Source organism: Sinohyriopsis cumingii, chromosome 19 (assembly GCF_028554795.1).
Source record: "Sinohyriopsis cumingii isolate HCF-2022 chromosome 19, ASM2855479v2, whole genome shotgun sequence".
In the NCBI taxonomy this organism is placed as follows: Eukaryota; Metazoa; Mollusca; class Bivalvia; order Unionida; family Unionidae; genus Sinohyriopsis; species Sinohyriopsis cumingii.
Window position 1 is genome coordinate 16,502,082 of NC_142979.1, and position 20,392 is coordinate 16,522,473.

Consider the following 20,392-nt stretch of genomic DNA (forward strand, 5'->3'; position numbering starts at 1 on the left):
AGATACCGGCAAGCATAAAAGGGATTTGCCAGTAATTGTTTATGTACAACTTATAATAAAGTGCAATACATGTAACTAGAAGTCAGTAGATGTATTAATTTATTTCAACCAGCATTAAATACAAATGTACAGCCAGCATACATGTACATGTGTATGATATGATGAAACTGTAAAATAAAAATGTGCATGATTCAGTTATCTTGAAAACTCATTAATCCTGACATATTCACTGGTAATGAAGGTATTCTGATTAACAAGGCTTGACTGTAAAAGATTTTTAAAAATACATTGTCTTTTTCTCAGATCATTATTATAAGAAATTAAGATATCTTTTTACTGGCAAAAGCTTTAAGAATGGGCTAGTAAACTGATATTGGCATATAAGCAAGAGTTTTGAGAGGTAACTGATAAATATTTAGTTTGCATAGGAAAATGGCATCATGACTTTTTGTAAACCACTAATAGAATTTTTTTAATGTGGGACACCAATTTTAATTCAATAATTTATTTCATGTATAAATTTGTATACATCTGAAAATCCATGCTGACTTTACTGACATTATCATTGTTACAGTTATAAATTTATCAGTCACCATACAAAAACTTCATATTGACACCATCATAAAATTATCCGCAAAATATCACAATGGACTGAAATAAGTTATGCTTTTTTGGCACTTATTAAATCTAATTAAAAGTCAAAAAGGTATAATATGTAAATTGATTTCAAACAGAATACAGTTACAGCTTCACTTCACTTCATTCTCAAACCTAAATTAGTTCCACAATGTAATGTATTATGAGGGTGGAAGGATCATTGAAATGAATCTGGTTGGTTAATAACATCTGGTGGCCTAGTGGTTGAAGAGTCAGCATCGGATGCGGGAGGTCGCGGGTTCAAACCCCGGCTGAGTCATACCAAAGACTTACAAAAATGGTACTATCAGCTCAGCATTAAGAGGTTTGTGTTAAGACTGGTCAGACTGGTGTCAGGATAATGTGACTGGGTGGGACATATTGCTACATGTCTGTGGCAAGATGCCCCAGTGCTAGACATCACTGTAAACTACCACACTGCAGCCATCATATGACTGAAAATTCTATAAAGCTACATTAAAAATCCAAATCACAAACACACACATTCTAACGAGCCAATAATTGTTATCACTGATTGTTCTAAAATGAAGCCCTATGCAGTTCTAAACTCAAATCAATTAACTTTATTTGTACAAGCCATTAACAAACTATACTTGTTGCTTGCAATTGGTGAAGAAGAAAGAGATTTAATGACGCACATAATTTATTAGCCATATGTTATGTCAAAAGTGTGTTTGATTTGATCTTCGTGTGTTTATTTAAATATTAACATCCCCATTGGCAAGCAGCAAAACAGACATTGTTTATACAATTGTTGGTCACAATACGGTCACGCAACTTTAAGTTTTTCTACACACATGATTGCATGATCAATTTATAACTTTAACATGCCACTAGAATTTGACCAGTCAGAGATTGATAAATTGACACACCTCCAAATTTGCATAGGTGAATCTGTTTAATCTGACTGTATTTTCATATAGGATTCTTGCAATTTTCTTATTTTTGGACAGATTATTTCTGAATGATTGAGTCAAGTTTTATAGTAATTTTACACTTTGGTCCTTGATTTTGATTTCTGGATCCAGAGCCTGGATTTCTGCTCTGTTAGGAGCAAATTAATCTTTAGGAATTCCATTCCTATTGAAATATGTCAGAATAGCAAGGTTTCTGAATAAACAGGTTAATGAAGCTTCTCTGTACTGTGAATGTACAAATTCTAATTAACATTTGAAGTTCAGACAGTGTCCTCAATTTTTTAGCATTTAAGTATTTTTAAATAATATCCTATATATCCGTTCCTTGAATGTGCATTCTTACCCCATACCATGGATTGCTTATTAATATGTCTCCCTTAAATGTGCATACCATATTCTTTAGCATATGCATACAGTAATTTTTACTTTTAACATAGCTTTAACAATTTTAGTCACATCACTACCATATCTGAAGTGTGGAAGTTTATTGTGATGTCTAGCACTGGGGCAACATGCCACAGACATGTAGCATCATGTCTCACCTAATCACAATATCCTGACACCAGGTCGACCAGTCCTAACACCAGCCTCTTAATGCTGATCGCCAAGTGAGGCAGCTGCTAGTACCATTTTTATAAGTGTTTGGTATGACTCAGTGAGAGTTTGAACCTGTTTCCCCTCCCCCTTATTTGAGGCAGATGCTCTAACCACTAATCCCACTGGAGCAGTCTGCACAAAAAAGTATACTTAAAGAGATCAAAATACTTAAGCTGTTGGGGTTTTCCTTTATTCCAAGAACTGAGCTTATCCTGTAATGGACTTATGAATTATACAAGCCATGCTTGTTTTGCTTGCATGGACTATTTTTTGTTTGATACATGTCTATTGATGCATATTGTCTTAAAAACAAATGCCATGATATGTAACATGATACAACATGACTGGCAATACCCAGTGCTTGTCTACACCGCTTGGAACCAGTTACTGCAGAATTGTTATTTATTCATTGATTTTGCAGAGCATATTTTTTAATTTTAGGGATAACATTCTCCTTCTTTTTGTTGCTCTTACATTTTTCTGCTAATTAAAAGAAAATATTTCACAGAGTAAAGAATAACTGATGATCATTTAGTAACTTGCTCTTTGCTGTAGCTGGTGCATTTCCTTTGCTAAATTATTTTCAGTCAGACAGATTCAAAAGAAGGTGACGCCAGCAACCTTTTTGGCCGCAGGATCCTAGCACAGTTTAAAAGTGAGGCTGGGGAACTGACAGGCAGCGCATTTGATCTCCCACTTGACATTACTGCAGACAAATTGCAGCTTGTGTGCAATGCACTCTTGCAAAATGTAAGTATGTTCTTTTCACCTAATCATATTTAACTTCTTCATTTCTATGATCATGGAAAATAGAATAATATTTAGGATCCTAGAATTGGATGCTCTTGTTTTAAAAGCACATAAGTGTTATGGCACAGAAACACGAGTAGATTGTTTAGTGCCAAAGCAGTTGGAGCAAAGTGTCAAGGACACACCATGATGTCAAACTGGTCTAAGCCATTGGTGGGATTCAAACCCACACCCTTTCAGTCATGACTTATGCATGCTATCCACTGTGTCACAGTGACTTCTGCCAGTATTAGATACCTCTTACAGCATGCAGGAGGGTACATTGGGTCTATTGAACATTTCCAAGTCTGTTGGAGGTTGAAGATGAGTGTATTTACTGTGGACAAGACTTTGAAAACTGACAGACTGAATTGCAGACAGCAGCCATAAAACAAACTCTTTCTGCCAAGAGATCTGATTTAATCTGTGCCTTAAATGTTTGCATGATTTTCTTATGAAAACACCATAGACATGCATCTGCTGCCCATTATACATTTACAGATTTGGGTCTGTGATGTTTACAGTTGGACTGACCTGTGTTTGGGCTGTTTATACTTAGACTAGATCTGGGTCTGTGCTTTTTACACTTAGACTTGATCTGGGTCCATGCTGTTTATAGTTAGACTTGGTCTTGGTCTGTGCTGTTTACAGTTAGATGCATTTGGGTTTGTGCATTTTACAGTTAGAGTAGATCTTGGTCGGTGCTGTTTACAGTTAGATGCATTTGGGTCCATGCTGTTTACAGTGAGATACATCTCAGTCTTTGATGTTTTCAGTTGGATACATCTGGGTCTGTGCTGTTTACAATTATACTATATCTTTGGTCTGTGCTCTTTATACTTCGGCTAAATCTGATTCTGTGCTGTTAACAATTTGACTAGATCTGGGTCTGTGCTGTTTACGGTTATGTACATTGGGTAAGCACTATTCACAGTTTGATCTGATATGAGTCCATGTTATTTACAGTTGTATTAGATCTGGGTCTGTACTGTTTACAGTGAGACTAGATTTGGGTCTGTGCTGTTTACGGTGAGACTAGATCTGGATCTGTGATGTTTACACTTAGACTAGATCTGGGTATGTACTCTTTACAACTTGGTACATGCTGTATATAAGCAAATACAATATGTTGTTGTACAAAATGAAGAGTTTAGTTGTTGATGCTGTAAAAGTATCATTTCATGAGAGATTTAAAGCCTAATATTTTCATTAAAGGTCAATAAATGGAGAAAATCCTAAGTTATCAAATAATGTTTTAATTAGAGGTCAAAATAAGGAGAAAATTTTCATTTACCAAAGTTGTTTTGCAGTTTTCTAGAACAATGTGCATAAATTGCGCTCATGCAGTTTACTCCCACCCAATTCCAGATACAAAGAAATGCAGCAAATATTAAGTAAAAAATTGTGAATGATTATGATAGGAGACAAGAGGTAACTTTTAAATGAGATTTCATCATATGTAAGACACACAGTGGTGGTAACAACACCTAAACTCAGTAGTTTACAAACTATGCAATACAATTATAAACACAATCAATTTGGGGTTTTCAAGGATAAAAGATTTTGTTACAAGTATAAACAGGAACTCTCCCTATCCAACCTTAAAATTAAATATAATATTGTATCAAGTGATCTGTTTTTCAAATAATAGAAGTATAAACAGAAACCCTCCCTACCCGACCTTTAAATTAAATAAAATATTTTATCAAGTGATGTTTTTTAAATAATAGATAGAAGGATTTAATCATTTTTTTAAATAGGTATAAGTTTTTGAAATTAACCCCAATACAGTAATAGTTGTTGAGGTGTAATATGAATATACATTGTGCTTTGTAACCATTATGAATATTCACTGTATATAGTAATCATCATAGAAACTGTACATGATATTCAGCATAAATATACACTGTACATTGTAATTTAAACCATTATGAATATTCACTGTACTTCGTAATCATTATGAATATACACTGTACTAAAGCTGTACTGATTAATTGGCCATACTCATAATCGGGTCAATTATTGGAACAATCGCTATAATCGGTATCGGCAGAAATAATCGGTGCCGACGTAAACAAATTTCCAAAATATAAATTGATTTGGGGGTTAATTCAGTGACAGTATATTCTTAAAAGTAAATACTTTTTAACACGCTTGCTGTGAACTGCTGCTTATTGTCTACTCACAACAATACCATGCATGCACTCCTCCCAATCACAGCAGCCAACCAGCCAGTGAGGCCTCGCGTGGCTGTTGAACTTCAAGCATACACATTACAGGGATGATCCTGGCTTTTAAAAAGTTGTCGCCAAAAAAAATCGCCAATCTCATTAATTTGTTGCCAATTTTCAAAAAATGTCACCAGAATAAGTAGTGAATATTTTTCCAATCCTATTAGTGTAATAGGCAATGAAAATTGAAAAAGATGGGATGGTTATTACTTTACTGACAACAAGCAATACAGCTATAATATTACAAAATAAATCATTACATGACTGTTTTGCACTACTTCCATGGTCTTTGCATTGTGCATCAAAGTTAGTACATAGGTCTAACTGTTGTCACCTGAAATAAATGCATTATCAAATGTAAAATATATATTTTCCTACAGTCTCTCTTTTTTTAATAGAAACATAAGGTATTAAGCAAATCTATCGTATGTATATTATTTTCCAAATAATAGTTTTGTAAGAAACTTTATTTAGATAATGACATTTTAATACTAAAACCCTATGATTGTACTTTGCAATGTAAGATAAGTGACGTATAATGCGACTGTTGATTTCACGCATTCAGGAATTAAATCCCCCCCCCCCCAACTTTTATGGCTAGCTTCACAAAGTGCATCTCTGTCAACCAGGAGTTAAGAAATTTATTTTTGTCTTGCTTTACATGCTTTGCTTGTTAGTAAATTGCTTTCTAAATCCCAGGAATGATCACTGAATGCTGTAGATTTATTCTCGACAAGCAAAATGATCTCCATTCCCACCAATGAAACTTACACAAGTCAACTTGACCTGGCATTACTGTACCATATATATAAGCATTGATTACCATCATTAAAATAAAAGAAGGAATGAAGAAATATATCACAGAGCATATGTGCCCCCACAAAACTGATTCAGAATAAATAAGAACCACCGACCCATGTAATCATTATGAATATTCACTGTATATAGTGATCATTATGGTAACTGTACATGGTATTCAGTATAAATATACACTGTACATTGTAATTTAAATCATTATGAATATTCACTGTACTTAGTAATCATTATGAATATATACTATATAGTGATCATTATGACTATACTACAATGTACCTAGTAATCATTATGACTATACACTATATAGTGATCATTATGACTATACTACAATGTACCTAGTAATCATTATGACTATACACTGTACCTTGTAATTATTCTAAATATACACTGTATATAGTCGTACTTTGTAATCATTATGAAAATACACTGTATATAGTGATGATTATGGAAACTGTACATGGTATTAAGTATAAATATACACTGTACATTGTAATTTAAATCATTATGAATATACACTGTATATAACAACCAATAAGAATATATACTATATATACATGTAGTAACTAATGTGAGCATACACTATGCATAGTATACTAAGTTACTGTAAATAGACACTCTATATTATAATTGTTATATAAGACAATTGTAATTTTTTTATTTTTACTGACAGGAAGAAACAGTTCCATATTCCTTCTTTGTCAATGATACTGAGATATTGGATACACTTGAGAAAACCCTTGATGAAAAAGCTTTGGAAAATTCAGAGCAGGTTTTAGAAATATTATATCAGCCACAGGCAGTCTTCAAGGTCCGAGCTGTGACTCGTTGTACAAGTTCTATACCAGGGCATGCTGAAGCCGTCATATCCATACAGTTTAGTCCTGATGGAAGGTAAAAAAGAATCTTTTTCCCATTTATTTCAGCTGTAGGATTGTTGTATTACGTTCCATCCATCACCTGTCCGTCACTCAGTATCTTCTTAAACCATTTTGGCTGGAAATTCTCCAGAATTAGTATATTTATTTATTTATTTTTATTCTAAGTATTCTTTGTGAAATATCAAATTTTACCTTATATTTCTTTTAATACAGCAATTTAAAAGATAGTCTGTATAATATTTTCACGGTTTTTAAAAATAGTACAAATTTAATATTATTTACATTGGCCATTATCTTTAAAACCAGATTCCTGCCATGTATTCACAAATGAGAGTTGAAGAAGTGAATGAAATTCCATCCATTTGTAGCCATATCACAAGCAATTTATAACATTTTTGGAGAATTTCAGGCTGATTACTCATCAAAAATAAATAAGATTATTACATATTTCATGAATAAGAAGGAAAAGATGTACTGGACATTGACCTTTATTATTAGTTTGAGGGCAACCTATTTTCAGGGTAGCTAAGGAAATTTGCATTATAATAGTGAGCTATTCAGTTAGCTAAGGGAATTGGCATTGTAATAGTGAGCCATCCAAGTAGCTAAGGGAATTGGCATTGTAATAGTGAGCCATCCAAGTAGTAAGGGAATTTGCATTGTAATAGCAAGCCATCCAAGTAGCTAAGGGAACTGGCATTGTAATAACAAGCCATCCAAGTAGCTAAGGGAATTTGCATTGTAATAGCAAGCCATCCAAGTAGCTAAGGGAACTGGCTTTGTAATAGTGAGCCATCTGAGTAGCTAAGGGAATTTGCATTGTAATAGCAAGCCGGGAATTGGCATTGTAATAGCAAGCCATCCAAGTGGCTAAGGGAATTTGCATTGTAATAGCAAGCCATCCAAGTAGCTAAGGGAATTTGCATTGTAATAGCAAGCCATCCAAGTGGCTAAGGGAATTGGCATTGTAATAGCAAGCCATCCAAGTAGCTAAGAGAATTTGCATTGTAATAGTGAGCCATCCGAGTAGCTAAGGGAATTGGCATTGTAATAGTGAGCCATCCGAGTAGCTAAGAGAATTTGCATTGTAATAGCAAGCCATCCAAGCAGCTAAGGGAATTGGCATTGAATTAGCAAGACATCCGAGTAGCTAAGGGAATTTGCATTGTAATAGCAAGCCATCCAAGTAGCTAAGGGAATTGGCATTGTAATAGCAAGCCATCTGAGTAGCTAAGGGAATTTGTATTGTAACAGTGAGCCATCCGAGTAGCTAAGGGAATTGGCATTGTAATAGCAAGCCATCCAAGTAGCTAAGGGAATTGGCATTGTAATAGTGAGCCATCCAAGTAGCTAAGGGAATTGGCATTGTAATAGTGAGCCATCCGAGTAGCTAAGAGAATTTGCATTGTAATAGCAAGCCATCCAAGTAGCTAAGGGAATTGGCATTGTAATAGTGAGCCATCCGAGTAGCTAAGAGAATTTGCATTGTAATAGCAAGCCATCCAAGTAGCTAAGAGAATTTGCATTGTAATAGTGAGCCATCCAAGTAGCTAAGGGAATTGGCATTGTAATAGCAAGCCATCCAAGTAGCTAAGGGAATTGGCATTGTAATAGCAAGCCATCTAAGTAGCTAAGGGAATTTGCATTGTAATAGCAAGCCATCCAAGTAGCTAAGGGAATTTGCATTGTAATAGCAAGCCATCCAAGTAGCTAAGGGAATTGACATTGTAATAGCGAGCCATCCAAGTAGCTAAGGGAATTGGCATTGTAATAGCAAGCCATCCAAGTAGCTAAGGGAATTGGCATTGTAATAGCAAGCCATCCAAGTAGCTAAGGGAATTGGCATTGTAATAGCAAGCCATCCAAGTAGCTAAGGGAACTAGCATTGTAATAGTGAGCCATCCGAGTAGCTAAGGGAATTGGCATTGTAACAGTGAGCCATTTGAGTAGCTAAGGGAATTGGCATTGTAATAGTGAGCCATCCGAGTAGCTAAGGGAATTGGCATTGTAATAGCAAGCCATCCGAGTGGCTAACGGAATTGGCATTGTAATAGCAAGCCATCTGAGTAGCTAAGGGAATTTGCATTGTAACAGTGAGCCATCCGAGTAGCTAAGAGAATTTGCATTGTAATAGCAAGCCATCCAAGTAGCTAAGAGAATTTGCATTGTAATAGTGAGCCATCCAAGTAGCTAAGGGAATTGGCATTGTAATAGCAAGCCATCCAAGTAGCTAAGGGAATTGGCATTGTAATAGCAAGCCATCTAAGTAGCTAAGGGAATTGGCATTGTAATAGTGAGCCATCCGAGTAGCTAAGGGAATTGGCATTGTAACAGTGAGCCATTTGAGTAGCTAAGGGAATTGGCATTGTAATAGTGAGCCATCCGAGTAGCTAAGGGAATTGGCATTGTAATAGCAAGCCATCCAAGTAGCTAAGGGAACTAGCATTGTAATAGTGAGCCATCCGAGTAGCTAAGAGAATTTGCATTGTAATAGTGAGCCATCCAAGTAGCTAAGGGAATTGGCATTGTAATAGCAAGCCATCCAAGTAGCTAAGGGAATTGGCATTGTAATAGTGAGCCATCCAAGTAGCTAAGGGAATTGGCATTGTAACAGTGAGCCATTTGAGTAGCTAAGGGAATTGGCATTGTAATAGTGAGCCATCCAAGTAGCTAAGGGAATTGGCATTGTAATAGCAAGCCATCCGAGTGGCTAACGGAATTGGCATTGTAATAGCAAGCCATCCAAGTAGCTAAGGGAACTAGCATTGTAATAGTGAGCCATCCGAGTAGCTAAGGGAATTGGCATTGTAACAGTGAGCCATTTGAGTAGCTAAGGGAATTGGCATTGTAATAGTGAGCCATCCGAGTAGCTAAGGGAATTGGCATTGTAATAGCAAGCCATCCGAGTGGCTAACGGAATTGGCATTGTAATAGCAAGCCATCTGAGTAGCTAAGGGAATTTGCATTGTAACAGTGAGCCATCCGAGTAGCTAAGAGAATTTGCATTGTAATAGCAAGCCATCCAAGTAGCTAAGAGAATTTGCATTGTAATAGTGAGCCATCCAAGTAGCTAAGGGAATTGGCATTGTAATAGCAAGCCATCCAAGTAGCTAAGGGAATTTGCATTGTAATAGTGAGCCATCCAAGTAGCTAAGGGAATTGGCATTGTAATAGCAAGCCATCCAAGTAGCTAAGGGAATTGGCATTGTAATAGCAAGCCATCTAAGTAGCTAAGGGAATTTGCATTGTAATAGCAAGCCATCCAAGTAGCTAAGGGAATTGGCATTGTAATAGCAAGCCATCTAAGTAGCTAAGGGAATTTGCATTGTAATAGCAAGCCATCCAAGTAGCTAAAGGAATTTGCATTGTAATAGCAAGCCATCCAAGTAGCTAAGGGAATTTGCATTGTAATAGCAAGCCATCCAAGTAGCTAAGGGAATTGGCATTGTAATAGCAAGCCATCCAAGTAGCTAAGGGAACTAGCATTGTAATAGTGAGCCATCCGAGTAGCTAAGGGAATTGGCATTGTAACAGTGAGCCATTTGAGTAGCTAAGGGAATTGGCATTGTAATAGTGAGCCATCCGAGTAGCTAAGGGAATTGGCATTGTAATAGCAAGCCATCCAAGTAGCTAAGGGAACTAGCATTGTAATAGTGAGCCATCCGAGTAGCTAAGAGAATTTGCATTGTAATAGTGAGCCATCCAAGTAGCTGAGGGAATTGGCATTGTAATAGCAAGCCATCCAAGTAGCTAAGGGAATTGGCATTGTAATAGTGAGCCATCCAAGTAGCTAAGGGAATTGGCATTGTAATAGTGAGCCATCCAAGATCCGAGTAGCTAAGAGAATTTGCATTGTAATAGCAAGCCATCCGACTTACAGTAGTATGGTTTATTTTATAGATTTGCAATAAGTTGGGTCCATCTGCAAGAAACATAAACCAAGATGTAGCATAGTATAAGTACAGCCATATTAGGGCCTGTGTTGTTTTAGTCTTCACAGTCAGCATATACCTAAATTTGCTAACACATAATATAATGGCAGATCTGATTCTATGCATTTGGATCTAAATTATACATGAGTACATATGATTCTATGCATTTGGATCTAAATTATACATATGTATATATGATTCTGTGCATTTGGATCTAAATTATACATGAGTATATATGATTCTATGCATATGGATTTAAATTATACAGGAGTATATATGATTCTATGCATTTGGATCTAAATTATGCATGAGTATATATGATTCTATGCATTTGGATTTAAATTATACAGGAGTATCTAAATTATGCATGAGTATATATGATTCTATGCATTTGGATCTAAATTATGCATGAGTATATATGATTCTATGCATTTGGATTTAAATTATACATGAGTATATATGATTCTATGCATTTGGATCTAAATTATACACGAGCATATGTGATTCTATGCATTTGGATCTAAATTATACATGTGTATATATGATTCTATGCATTTGGATTTAAATTATACATGAGTATATATGATTCTATGCATTTGGATCTAAATTATACACGAGCGTATGTGATTCTATGCATATGGATTTAAATTATACAGGAGTATATATGATTCTATGCATTTGGATCTAAATTATGCATGAGTATATATGATTCTATGCATTTGGATTTAAATTATACAGGAGTATCTAAATTATGCATGAGTATATATGATTCTATGCATTTGGATCTAAATTATGCATGAGTATATATGATTCTATGCATTTGGATTTAAATTATACATGAGTATATATGATTCTATGCATTTGGATCTAAATTATACACGAGCATATATGATTCTATGCATTTGGATCTAAATTATACACGAGCATATGTGATTCTATGCATATGGATTTAAATTATACAGGAGTATATATGATTCTATGCATTTGGATCTAAATTATGCATGAGTATATATGATTCTATGCATTTGGATTTAAATTATACAGGAGTATCTAAATTATGCATGAGTATATATGATTCTATGCATTTGGATCTAAATTATGCATGAGTATATATGATTCTATGCATTTGGATTTAAATTATACATGAGTATATATGATTCTATGCATTTGGATCTAAATTATACATGAGTATATATGATATCTCAATAAGTGTAAATCTATCAAGCCAGCTTTGCCATTTAAGCCTTGTTTATTTTCATACACATTTGTTTGCTCTTCTCAGATACCTAGCCAGTGGTTCGGGGGACACAACTGTCAGATTTTGGGATGTAAACACAGAGACTCCCCAATACACATGTAAAGGTAAATATATTTTGTGACAAATCATAGGCTCCCAAAATATGGAGATGTCACTTATCCTTCAAGGTAGTACATTGGAAAAGTCACTTCTCCTTCCAGGCAGTACATTGGAAAAGTCACTTCTGCTTCCATGCAGTACATTGGAAAAGCACTTTTCTTTCCAGGCAATACATAGAGAAATTGCTTATACTTCCAGGCAGCAAATTGGTGATGTTAAAGTTCTCCTTTCATACAGTGTATAGAGAAGTCACTTCTACTTCCAGGAAGCACATAGAGAAGTCACGTTTCCTTCCAGGTAGTACATTGGAGAAATCACTTCTCCTTCCAAGCAAAACAACATGAAGTCACTTTTCCTTCCAGGCAGAATATGGAGAAGTCACTTTTCCTTCCAGGCAGAACATGGAAAAGTCACTTATCTTTCCAGACAGAACATGGATAGTGGAACTTATCTTTCCAGACAGAACATGGATATAGGAACTTGTCTTTCCAGACAGAACATGGATAGTGGAACTTATTTTGATAAAAATTATTAGGAATGTTTCATAGGACATACTGTATTAAAATTTTGCTATGATGACCTCACTGGCAGTGGCATGGCTTCCATGGCAACAAGGTGGGAAACCTAGTTTCAGGTTCACAAGAACAGCCAAACAAATTTTGATCAGACTTGTTAAGTATCTTATTGAGGAAATGCTTTGACAAATTTGTGTCTCAGATGACCTTACTAGCCATGGTGTGGTTTCCTTAGCAACCATTGTAAATCCTATCTTCAGCAGAAAGTGGAACCAATGTTGAATATTTAGATAGAAATGTTGTATTAAAGCCTTTTAGGTTTGTACTAAGAATGCTGACTTGCAATTCACAATGATTGTGCTCTGCTAATATAATTAAATGACTTCTCAAAAACTGCTCAAACAAGTTTGACAAGAAGATTCACTGAAAAAAATGCCCTTTAAATGTTGTGCTGGGAGTGCTGGCTTACCTTTGAATACGATAGTTGCTTCTGAATGTAAAAGGACTTTGAACATCTTCTCCAAAACTGCTGTACCAATTTTGAAAAGTTGAACATCTCCAAAACTGTTATACCAATTTTGAAAAGTTGAACATCTCCAAAACTGCTGTACCAATTTTGAAAAGTTGAACATCTCCAAAACTATTGTACTAATTTTGAAAAGTCTAACAGGAACCATCCAGAAATGAATAAACAGTAACTTTCCTAAATTGACCTTTTATTTTTACTAGCTCTGCTGGTCATGGACGAGAAGAGCTATGCTATGGACTATTCTCTCTCATCCATCTGTCTGTCATCCATTTGTAGTCAGTTAGCACAAGTTTATTGTCATTCCTCCTCCTAAACTACATGGAGGATTCCAGTGAAACTTAAAAACATTACATTTATTCCTTAACAGATGCTCATATCAACATGGAATATTTGCCAAAAGACATCTTATGATGCCTAGTTGGTATCAAATGAATGGGATGCCAATCAGACTTAAGTCTAACTAATTATAATGTCTAGTTGGTAGTCCCCCCAAAACACATTTCTTTTTTGCAAAATATAGTTATTCCCGTATTAAAATAATGCTTAGGTTACCTCTGAAATGGCTGTCTTTACAGCCATCCTGAATTTTTTTTTATGGCTACCTCTCCTAAACGTATGGTTTTATCAAAATAGTTTTCACTATAAACACTGTTATAGCATTATGAAGTTGGTTGTAAATGATTATTGTGCTCATCTGATCTCCACCATGGTGGCCATCTTGAAAGTCTCATAGTGACCATCTTGAAAGTCTCGTAGTGGCCATCTTGAAACTCTTATTAACACTTCTCCTACATAAATTGTGACCTTGACATTGACTTTTTGCTAAATCACTTGTTACAATATTTAACTGGTTCTGAGTGAAAATGGTGCAGATCTGACCTTGAACATGTGTGCATGTTTGTGAAGGAGTTTTGAAAACCAAACCCAGTTGACATCAGGGTCAAGTCAAAAGTCAGTGCTTGCTCTTTTGTACTTGGACGAGTTTATGAACACGTTGACTTGTATATATAAATATGCATGAATTTTGACCAGACTTTTATTTTAAAATCAAAGGTCTTGGCTGAACAAGCTGTGCATAGAGTTACGTATGTAAATATGGAATTTTATCACACCGAGTTGGTGCAGAAATCTGATAAATACCATGAATAATGCCACATAAAAATAACTTTTTTAATATGGATATTTTGACAGACTGAGACAAGGTAAGCAAGTTCCATCCATTAAAGGTTAAAGGTCAAAGACCAATGCAAAGAATAATGTACTGCACTTACACAGATTGTTAACATTATAAGTCTGACATTTAAAAAATTATTATCATTATCAAATTTGGTATGTTTGAATTTCACAAAATATCAGAGATGGTTTCAGTATTCAGTAGTTTAAAATAAAAGCAGCAGAAGGAAAATATCCATCTTGGGGTCCTAGGCATTCCTTTTTAGGCCAGGGAGGATCAGACTCTTCAAGGGACTCTCAGGGATGTATGTACAAATAAAATATTGCTTATTCAGTCCCATCAAAGGGACTCTTAGGGATGGATGTACAAAATATTGCTTATTCAGTCCGTTCAAAGGGACTCTTAGGGATGGATGTACAAAATATTGCTTATTCAGTTCCTTCAAGGGACTCTTAGGGATGGATGTACAAAATATTGCTTATTCAGTCCCTTCAAAGGGACTCTTTGGGATGGATGTACAAAATATTGCTTATTCAGTTCCTTCAAGGGACTCCTTGGGATGGATGTACAAAATATTGCTTATTCATTCCCTTCAAAGGGACTCTTATGGATGGATGTACAAAATATTGCTTATTCAGTCCCTTCAAAGGGACTCTTAGGGATGGATGTACAAAATATTGTTCATCTGCCTGTTGTTCATCTATTGTCTATGTGAAATGTCAGAACAGCTACAATAAATTTTTTAAAAGAATTGGTTATACAATTTTTTTTAAAAGTTGCTTTTTGCATTTCTACTAAAATTAAAATTTTGGGCCATCTTAAGAACTCTTATACAGTTTCGTTGTTGTTGTTGTAGGGTTTAACGCCATTTTCAGCACAAGATAGGCTATACATGGCGACCAGTATAAATGGTGGAGGAAGAAGCTGGGAAAACCCCAGAAAGAACCACTGATCCATAAGAAGCTACTGGCAAGCTTCCTTACATACCCACATTGGCCGAAGCCAAGACTTGAACCCACGCAGAGGTGAGATATCAATGATCCGTAATGGTGAGTGATTTAGACCACTCAGTTCCTCAGGGCCCCAGCAGTCATATAGATTATGTCTTTGCTTTGCTAAACTGTTATTTTAATTTTATTTTCACTCTAAAATGTTTTGAAATATTATTGGAAAATGATACAAATTTAGTGCAATTTATCAGTAATTTTGTATAATTATTATTTGTTTTGACTTCTATTTTAGGTCACAAACACTGGGTTCTAGCAATAGCATGGTCTCCAAATGGCTTGAAACTTGCATCAGGTTGTAAAAACAGTCAGGTAGGACAATTTTCTTTTCGTAACTCCTTATTCTACCATTCTTAATCTTTAGATATTTGAAAAGTTTTGCTGATAGACAATAAAGTTTCAGAAAAAGTTGAAAGCTTCATGGGTCCAAAGTTTTGGTTTGTGATTTTAGTGGTTTTGATTTTTCTGAAAGTTTAGGCTATGCTGGTCATTCAGGTGATGCCAAGCATAGAGTAATTGATGCCTGAATTATCAAAGCTTAATTTTTTAAGCACTATTTATATCCTTCCATGGATGTGGAAGGAAGATAGAGTATGACTCCTGTCTGTTTGTCCATCTGTCCATTTGATTAAATTTTGCATTTAGGTTAGTGTGGAGTTCGTTGTTGTACCATCTATCAATTTCTTGTTTTCTTGGAATCATTATACAGGGATACTCCTTAAAACATGTCAAGATCCACAAACTTTCAGCACACAGGTAGACGCCCAATTAATTTATCAAGATCCACAAAATATAAATATGCAGGGATACTCCTTCAAACATTTCAAAATCCACAAACTTTCAGTACACAGGTAAACGCCTAATTAATTTATCAAGGTCTACAAAATTTCATTATAGAGGGAAATACCTAATTAACATGTTTAGATCTGCAAAATTTCAGTATACAGGGAAACTCCTAATTAACATGTCAAGATCCACAAAATTTTAGTACACAGGGAAACTGGTAAATGATATGTCAAGATCCACAAAATTTCGATATAAAGGGAAATGCCTACTGACATGTCAAGATCCACAAAATTTCAGTATACAGGGAAACTACTTATTAACATGTCAAGATCCATACAAAAAAATTGCATTATGTACAATATGCAGTATTGAGTAAAGTTAAGTAACTGAAGAAAATGTTTCATCTGTGCCCTCTGGGTTATTAACGAGGGGGGGGGGTAAGAGGTTGCAAAACTGCATGCTTCATTAATACAGTTTCCAGCTTAATTGACACATATTTATTAAACAAAAGATATAATTAAATGCCTTTTAATTTGGCAATAAAACATTGCTTCTTAAAAAAGTAAATCAGGAGAAATTTGTGAAGATGTAGTAGTTCTGGGAGCCATGCAACAACTGTGTTGTATCTGAATTCGTGTTACAATGAATGTGTTACAGCTGAATTCGTGTTACAATGAATGTGTTATAGCTGAATTCGTGTTACAATGAATGTGTTATAGCAGGGATTACCTGTAATTATCAAGACCAGTTTTCTCAATGCAGACATACCATATATATTTGCATGTAAGTCAATCCAACTACAAACCGCATTGACCCTTATCTGTCATGATGCACCAGCAGATCATGGCCAGTGTTGTCTAATTACTGCTAGCAAACTGCATCAACCCAGATCTGGCCAGTACCTTATGATGGCAGATCTGGTCAGTGTTGTTTATTCTTCTAATTACTGCTAACAAACTGCATCAACCCAGATCTGGCCAGTACATTATGATGGCAGATCTGGTCAATGTTGTTTAGTCTTCTAATTACTGCTAACAAACTGCATCAACCCAGATCTGGCCAGTACATTATGATGGCAGATCTGGTCAGTGTTGTTTATTCTTCTAATTACTGCTAGCAAACTGCATCAACCCAGATCTGGCCAGTACATTATGATGGCAGATCTGGTCAGCGTTGTTTATTCTTCTAATTACTGCTAGCAAACTGCATCAACCCAGATCTACTGCATCAACCCAGATCTGGCCAGTACGTTATGATGGCAGATCTGGTCAGTGTTGTTCATTCTTCTAATTACTGCTAGCAAACTGCATCAACCCAGATCTGGCCAGTACATTATGATGGAAGATCTGGTCAGTGTTGTTCATTCTTCTAATTACTGCTAACAAACTGCATCAACCCAGACCTGGCCAATACGTTATGATGGCAGATCTGGTCAGTGTTGTTCATTCTTCTAATTACTGCTAGCATACTGCATCAACCCAGATCTGGCCAGTACATTAGGATGGCAGATCTGGTTCTATGCAGTTTATAGTTGAATCTGACTTATAAACAACTGTACACAGGAAATTAACTGCTTTTGCTGAAATTTTCTAAATCATCATCTGGGTAAATTTATCTCCTTTTACTGACCCCCATCAAAATGTAAGATTTTGTAACTGTCCCCATCAAAATATAAGATTTGATTACTGTCTTCATCAAAATGTAAGATTTTGTAACTGTCCCCTTCAAAATTTAAGATTTCATGACTGTCCCCATCAAAATATAAGATTTGGTGACTGTCTCCATCAAAATGTAAGATTTTATAACTGTCCCCATCAAAATGTAAGATTTGTAACTGTCCCCATCAATGTGTAAGATTTGGTAACTGTCCCCATCAATGTGTAATATTTGGTAACTGTCCCCATCAATGTGTAAGATTTGGTAACTGTTCCCATCACACTGTAATATTTTGTACCTGTCCCCATCAAAATGTAAGATTTGGTAACTGTCCCCATCAAAATATTAGATTTGGTGACTGTCCCCATCAAAATGTAAGATTCTGTAACTGTCCCCATTAATGTGTAAGATTTGGTAACTGTTCCCATCAGTGTGTAAGATTTGGTAACTGTCCCCATCAAAATGTAAGATTTGATAACTGTCCCATCAAAATGTGAAATTTGGTAACTGTCCACATCAATATATAAGATTTGGTAACTGTCCCCATCAGAATATAAGATTTTGAAACTGTCCCCATCAAAATGTAAGATTTTGTAACTGTCTCCATCAAAAAGTAAGATTTTGTAACTGTCCCCATCAAAATATAAGATTTTGTAACTATCCCCATCAAAAAGTAAGATTTGGTTACTGTCCCCATCAAAAAGTAAAATTTTGTAACTGTCCCCATCAAAACTAAAGAAAATTTATAGAAGATTAAGATATTTAAGATTTCATCAGTACTAAGATTGCTGTAGTTTGATTATGAAAATTTAATATAATTCCTTGCTTTCATTACATTGATACATTTTCTTGCCTATTATGATTTCTGTTTATGCTTTAGATCTGTATTTGGGACCCCAAGACTGGGAGTCAGCTGGGCAAGACACTTACGGGGCACAACCAGTGGATAACCAGTCTCGTGTGGAAGCCATTGCATTTGTAGGTATCTTGAGTGAGATTTATCAATCATATAAACTGCATCCAGAGGGAATCACCCATCTCTTTTTCCTTTTTCTTGATGATGCTTTTGTTATTGGATCTCTAGACTAGTTCTTTGTTTCACTGTACTTATTGAGATGCAAACCAGTCTGATTTTGAAGAAATGATTATAAATAACTCTTAGCAGATTACAATTTTCCAGTGAGATAAATTTATAGCATTCCATGACATCATTTACAACAGTTATGCCCCCATTCATCTGGTTAACTTTGGTTTCTGCATTGCTAATTGACCCATGATTGTTGGATTTCAGACATATTTGGCATCCAGATATATGGTGATGAGACCCTGAATGAATTCATTATTTGATTTGCAGTGTAGCACGAGTTATAACCCCTGATTTTTCATCCTAATGTTTTATGAAGCAATAATTTACTAAAATTCTTGGCTTTCAGTCAGATTTAGCTTGCAGTTTTATATTCGTAAGATTTTTAATTATTTTGATTTTTAGCATTTCACAACATGGTTTCCAGAAGTTATGTCCCTTTGTTTTGTTTTTCTTCTACTAATTTGGCTTCTGCAGTATTATCATGCAAAGAATAGTTAGTTTTCAACCAAATCTGGCAGTGAGCTTTATATTCATAACACTTTGAATGACTTCCAATTCCAGTGTTCTTTATTGTTATTCTTATTTCAGCTAGTTATGGCCCCTGATTTTCCATCATTCCTAAGTTTAATTTCTGCAGCATAACTGTACTGAAGAACTTTAATTTTATATTGATGAGACTGAACAAGGTGGCATTCAGCAATAAGGTGGCACTCTAAAATTTCTTATTTTGCATAGGGTTAGAATTTTAAAGAAACAGCATTTCCCTGGTTTTCCTCATTGGTTATACTGGCTGTTTAAAATGACCTTGTATATCTTAGGTATTGTTCAAAGAAATTTTAATTCCCTTCGTTTTGGTGTATGGTTGATGAGTATAATATGGGTTTTAGGGTATACATCTTGGGCTTACTTCAGACATGTACCATTCAAAACACTGCTTGCTCTGCTTGGTTATTTTCACTTTCTGGACTTAGAAGTAAATTGTGAAAAAAGAGCTGATACCTTTTTTCACATTTTCTGTATTTGGTAATTCATTCATTGAACTTTCAGAAGCTAGTATTGTCTAGTCTGGCAAAATTCATTTCACTATTTCAATAATTGCTAAAGATAGCGTACTTCAGACTAAATCAGGCTGATTTTTTTTAGCACAAAGGTGCAGTCATTTTGGTTACCTGTGTGCTTAGATCATGTACAGTTTCCATAAGTATAATATCCTAAGAAATTTTAACCACAGTACATGAAAGTAACATAGAGGTATACCAACATTATCTGCATTGTGCATGTTGGAACCATAAATAACTTCCCCTTACCATAGCCACTCACTCAGAAATTTCATAATATCTGTAGAAAACTCCCTGAGTTAGTTTTCCGCATCCCACTTCATCACATAGAGAAGATATGGTCCCTAAATGCTTATACTCCTAACTTTGGTTTTCCTACACAAGTTCATCTTTTTAATGCCCTGCC

At 35.2% G+C, this 20,392-nt stretch overlaps 1 protein-coding gene across 1 annotated transcript in view; it reads left to right on the top strand.

Moving 5' to 3' along the window:
* LOC149775193 (notchless protein homolog 1-like) overlaps nt 1–20,392 on the top strand; it is a 40,808-nt gene that overhangs the window by 1,406 nt on the left and 19,010 nt on the right. Inside the window, exons 2-6 of the mRNA XM_089944238.1 lie at nt 2,759–2,921; nt 6,678–6,898; nt 12,100–12,179; nt 15,635–15,711; nt 18,722–18,819. Of these exons, the coding sequence (XP_089800364.1) occupies nt 2,759–2,921; nt 6,678–6,898; nt 12,100–12,179; nt 15,635–15,711; nt 18,722–18,819 (639 nt within the window). The remainder of the gene's footprint in view (nt 1–2,758; nt 2,922–6,677; nt 6,899–12,099; nt 12,180–15,634; nt 15,712–18,721; nt 18,820–20,392) is intronic.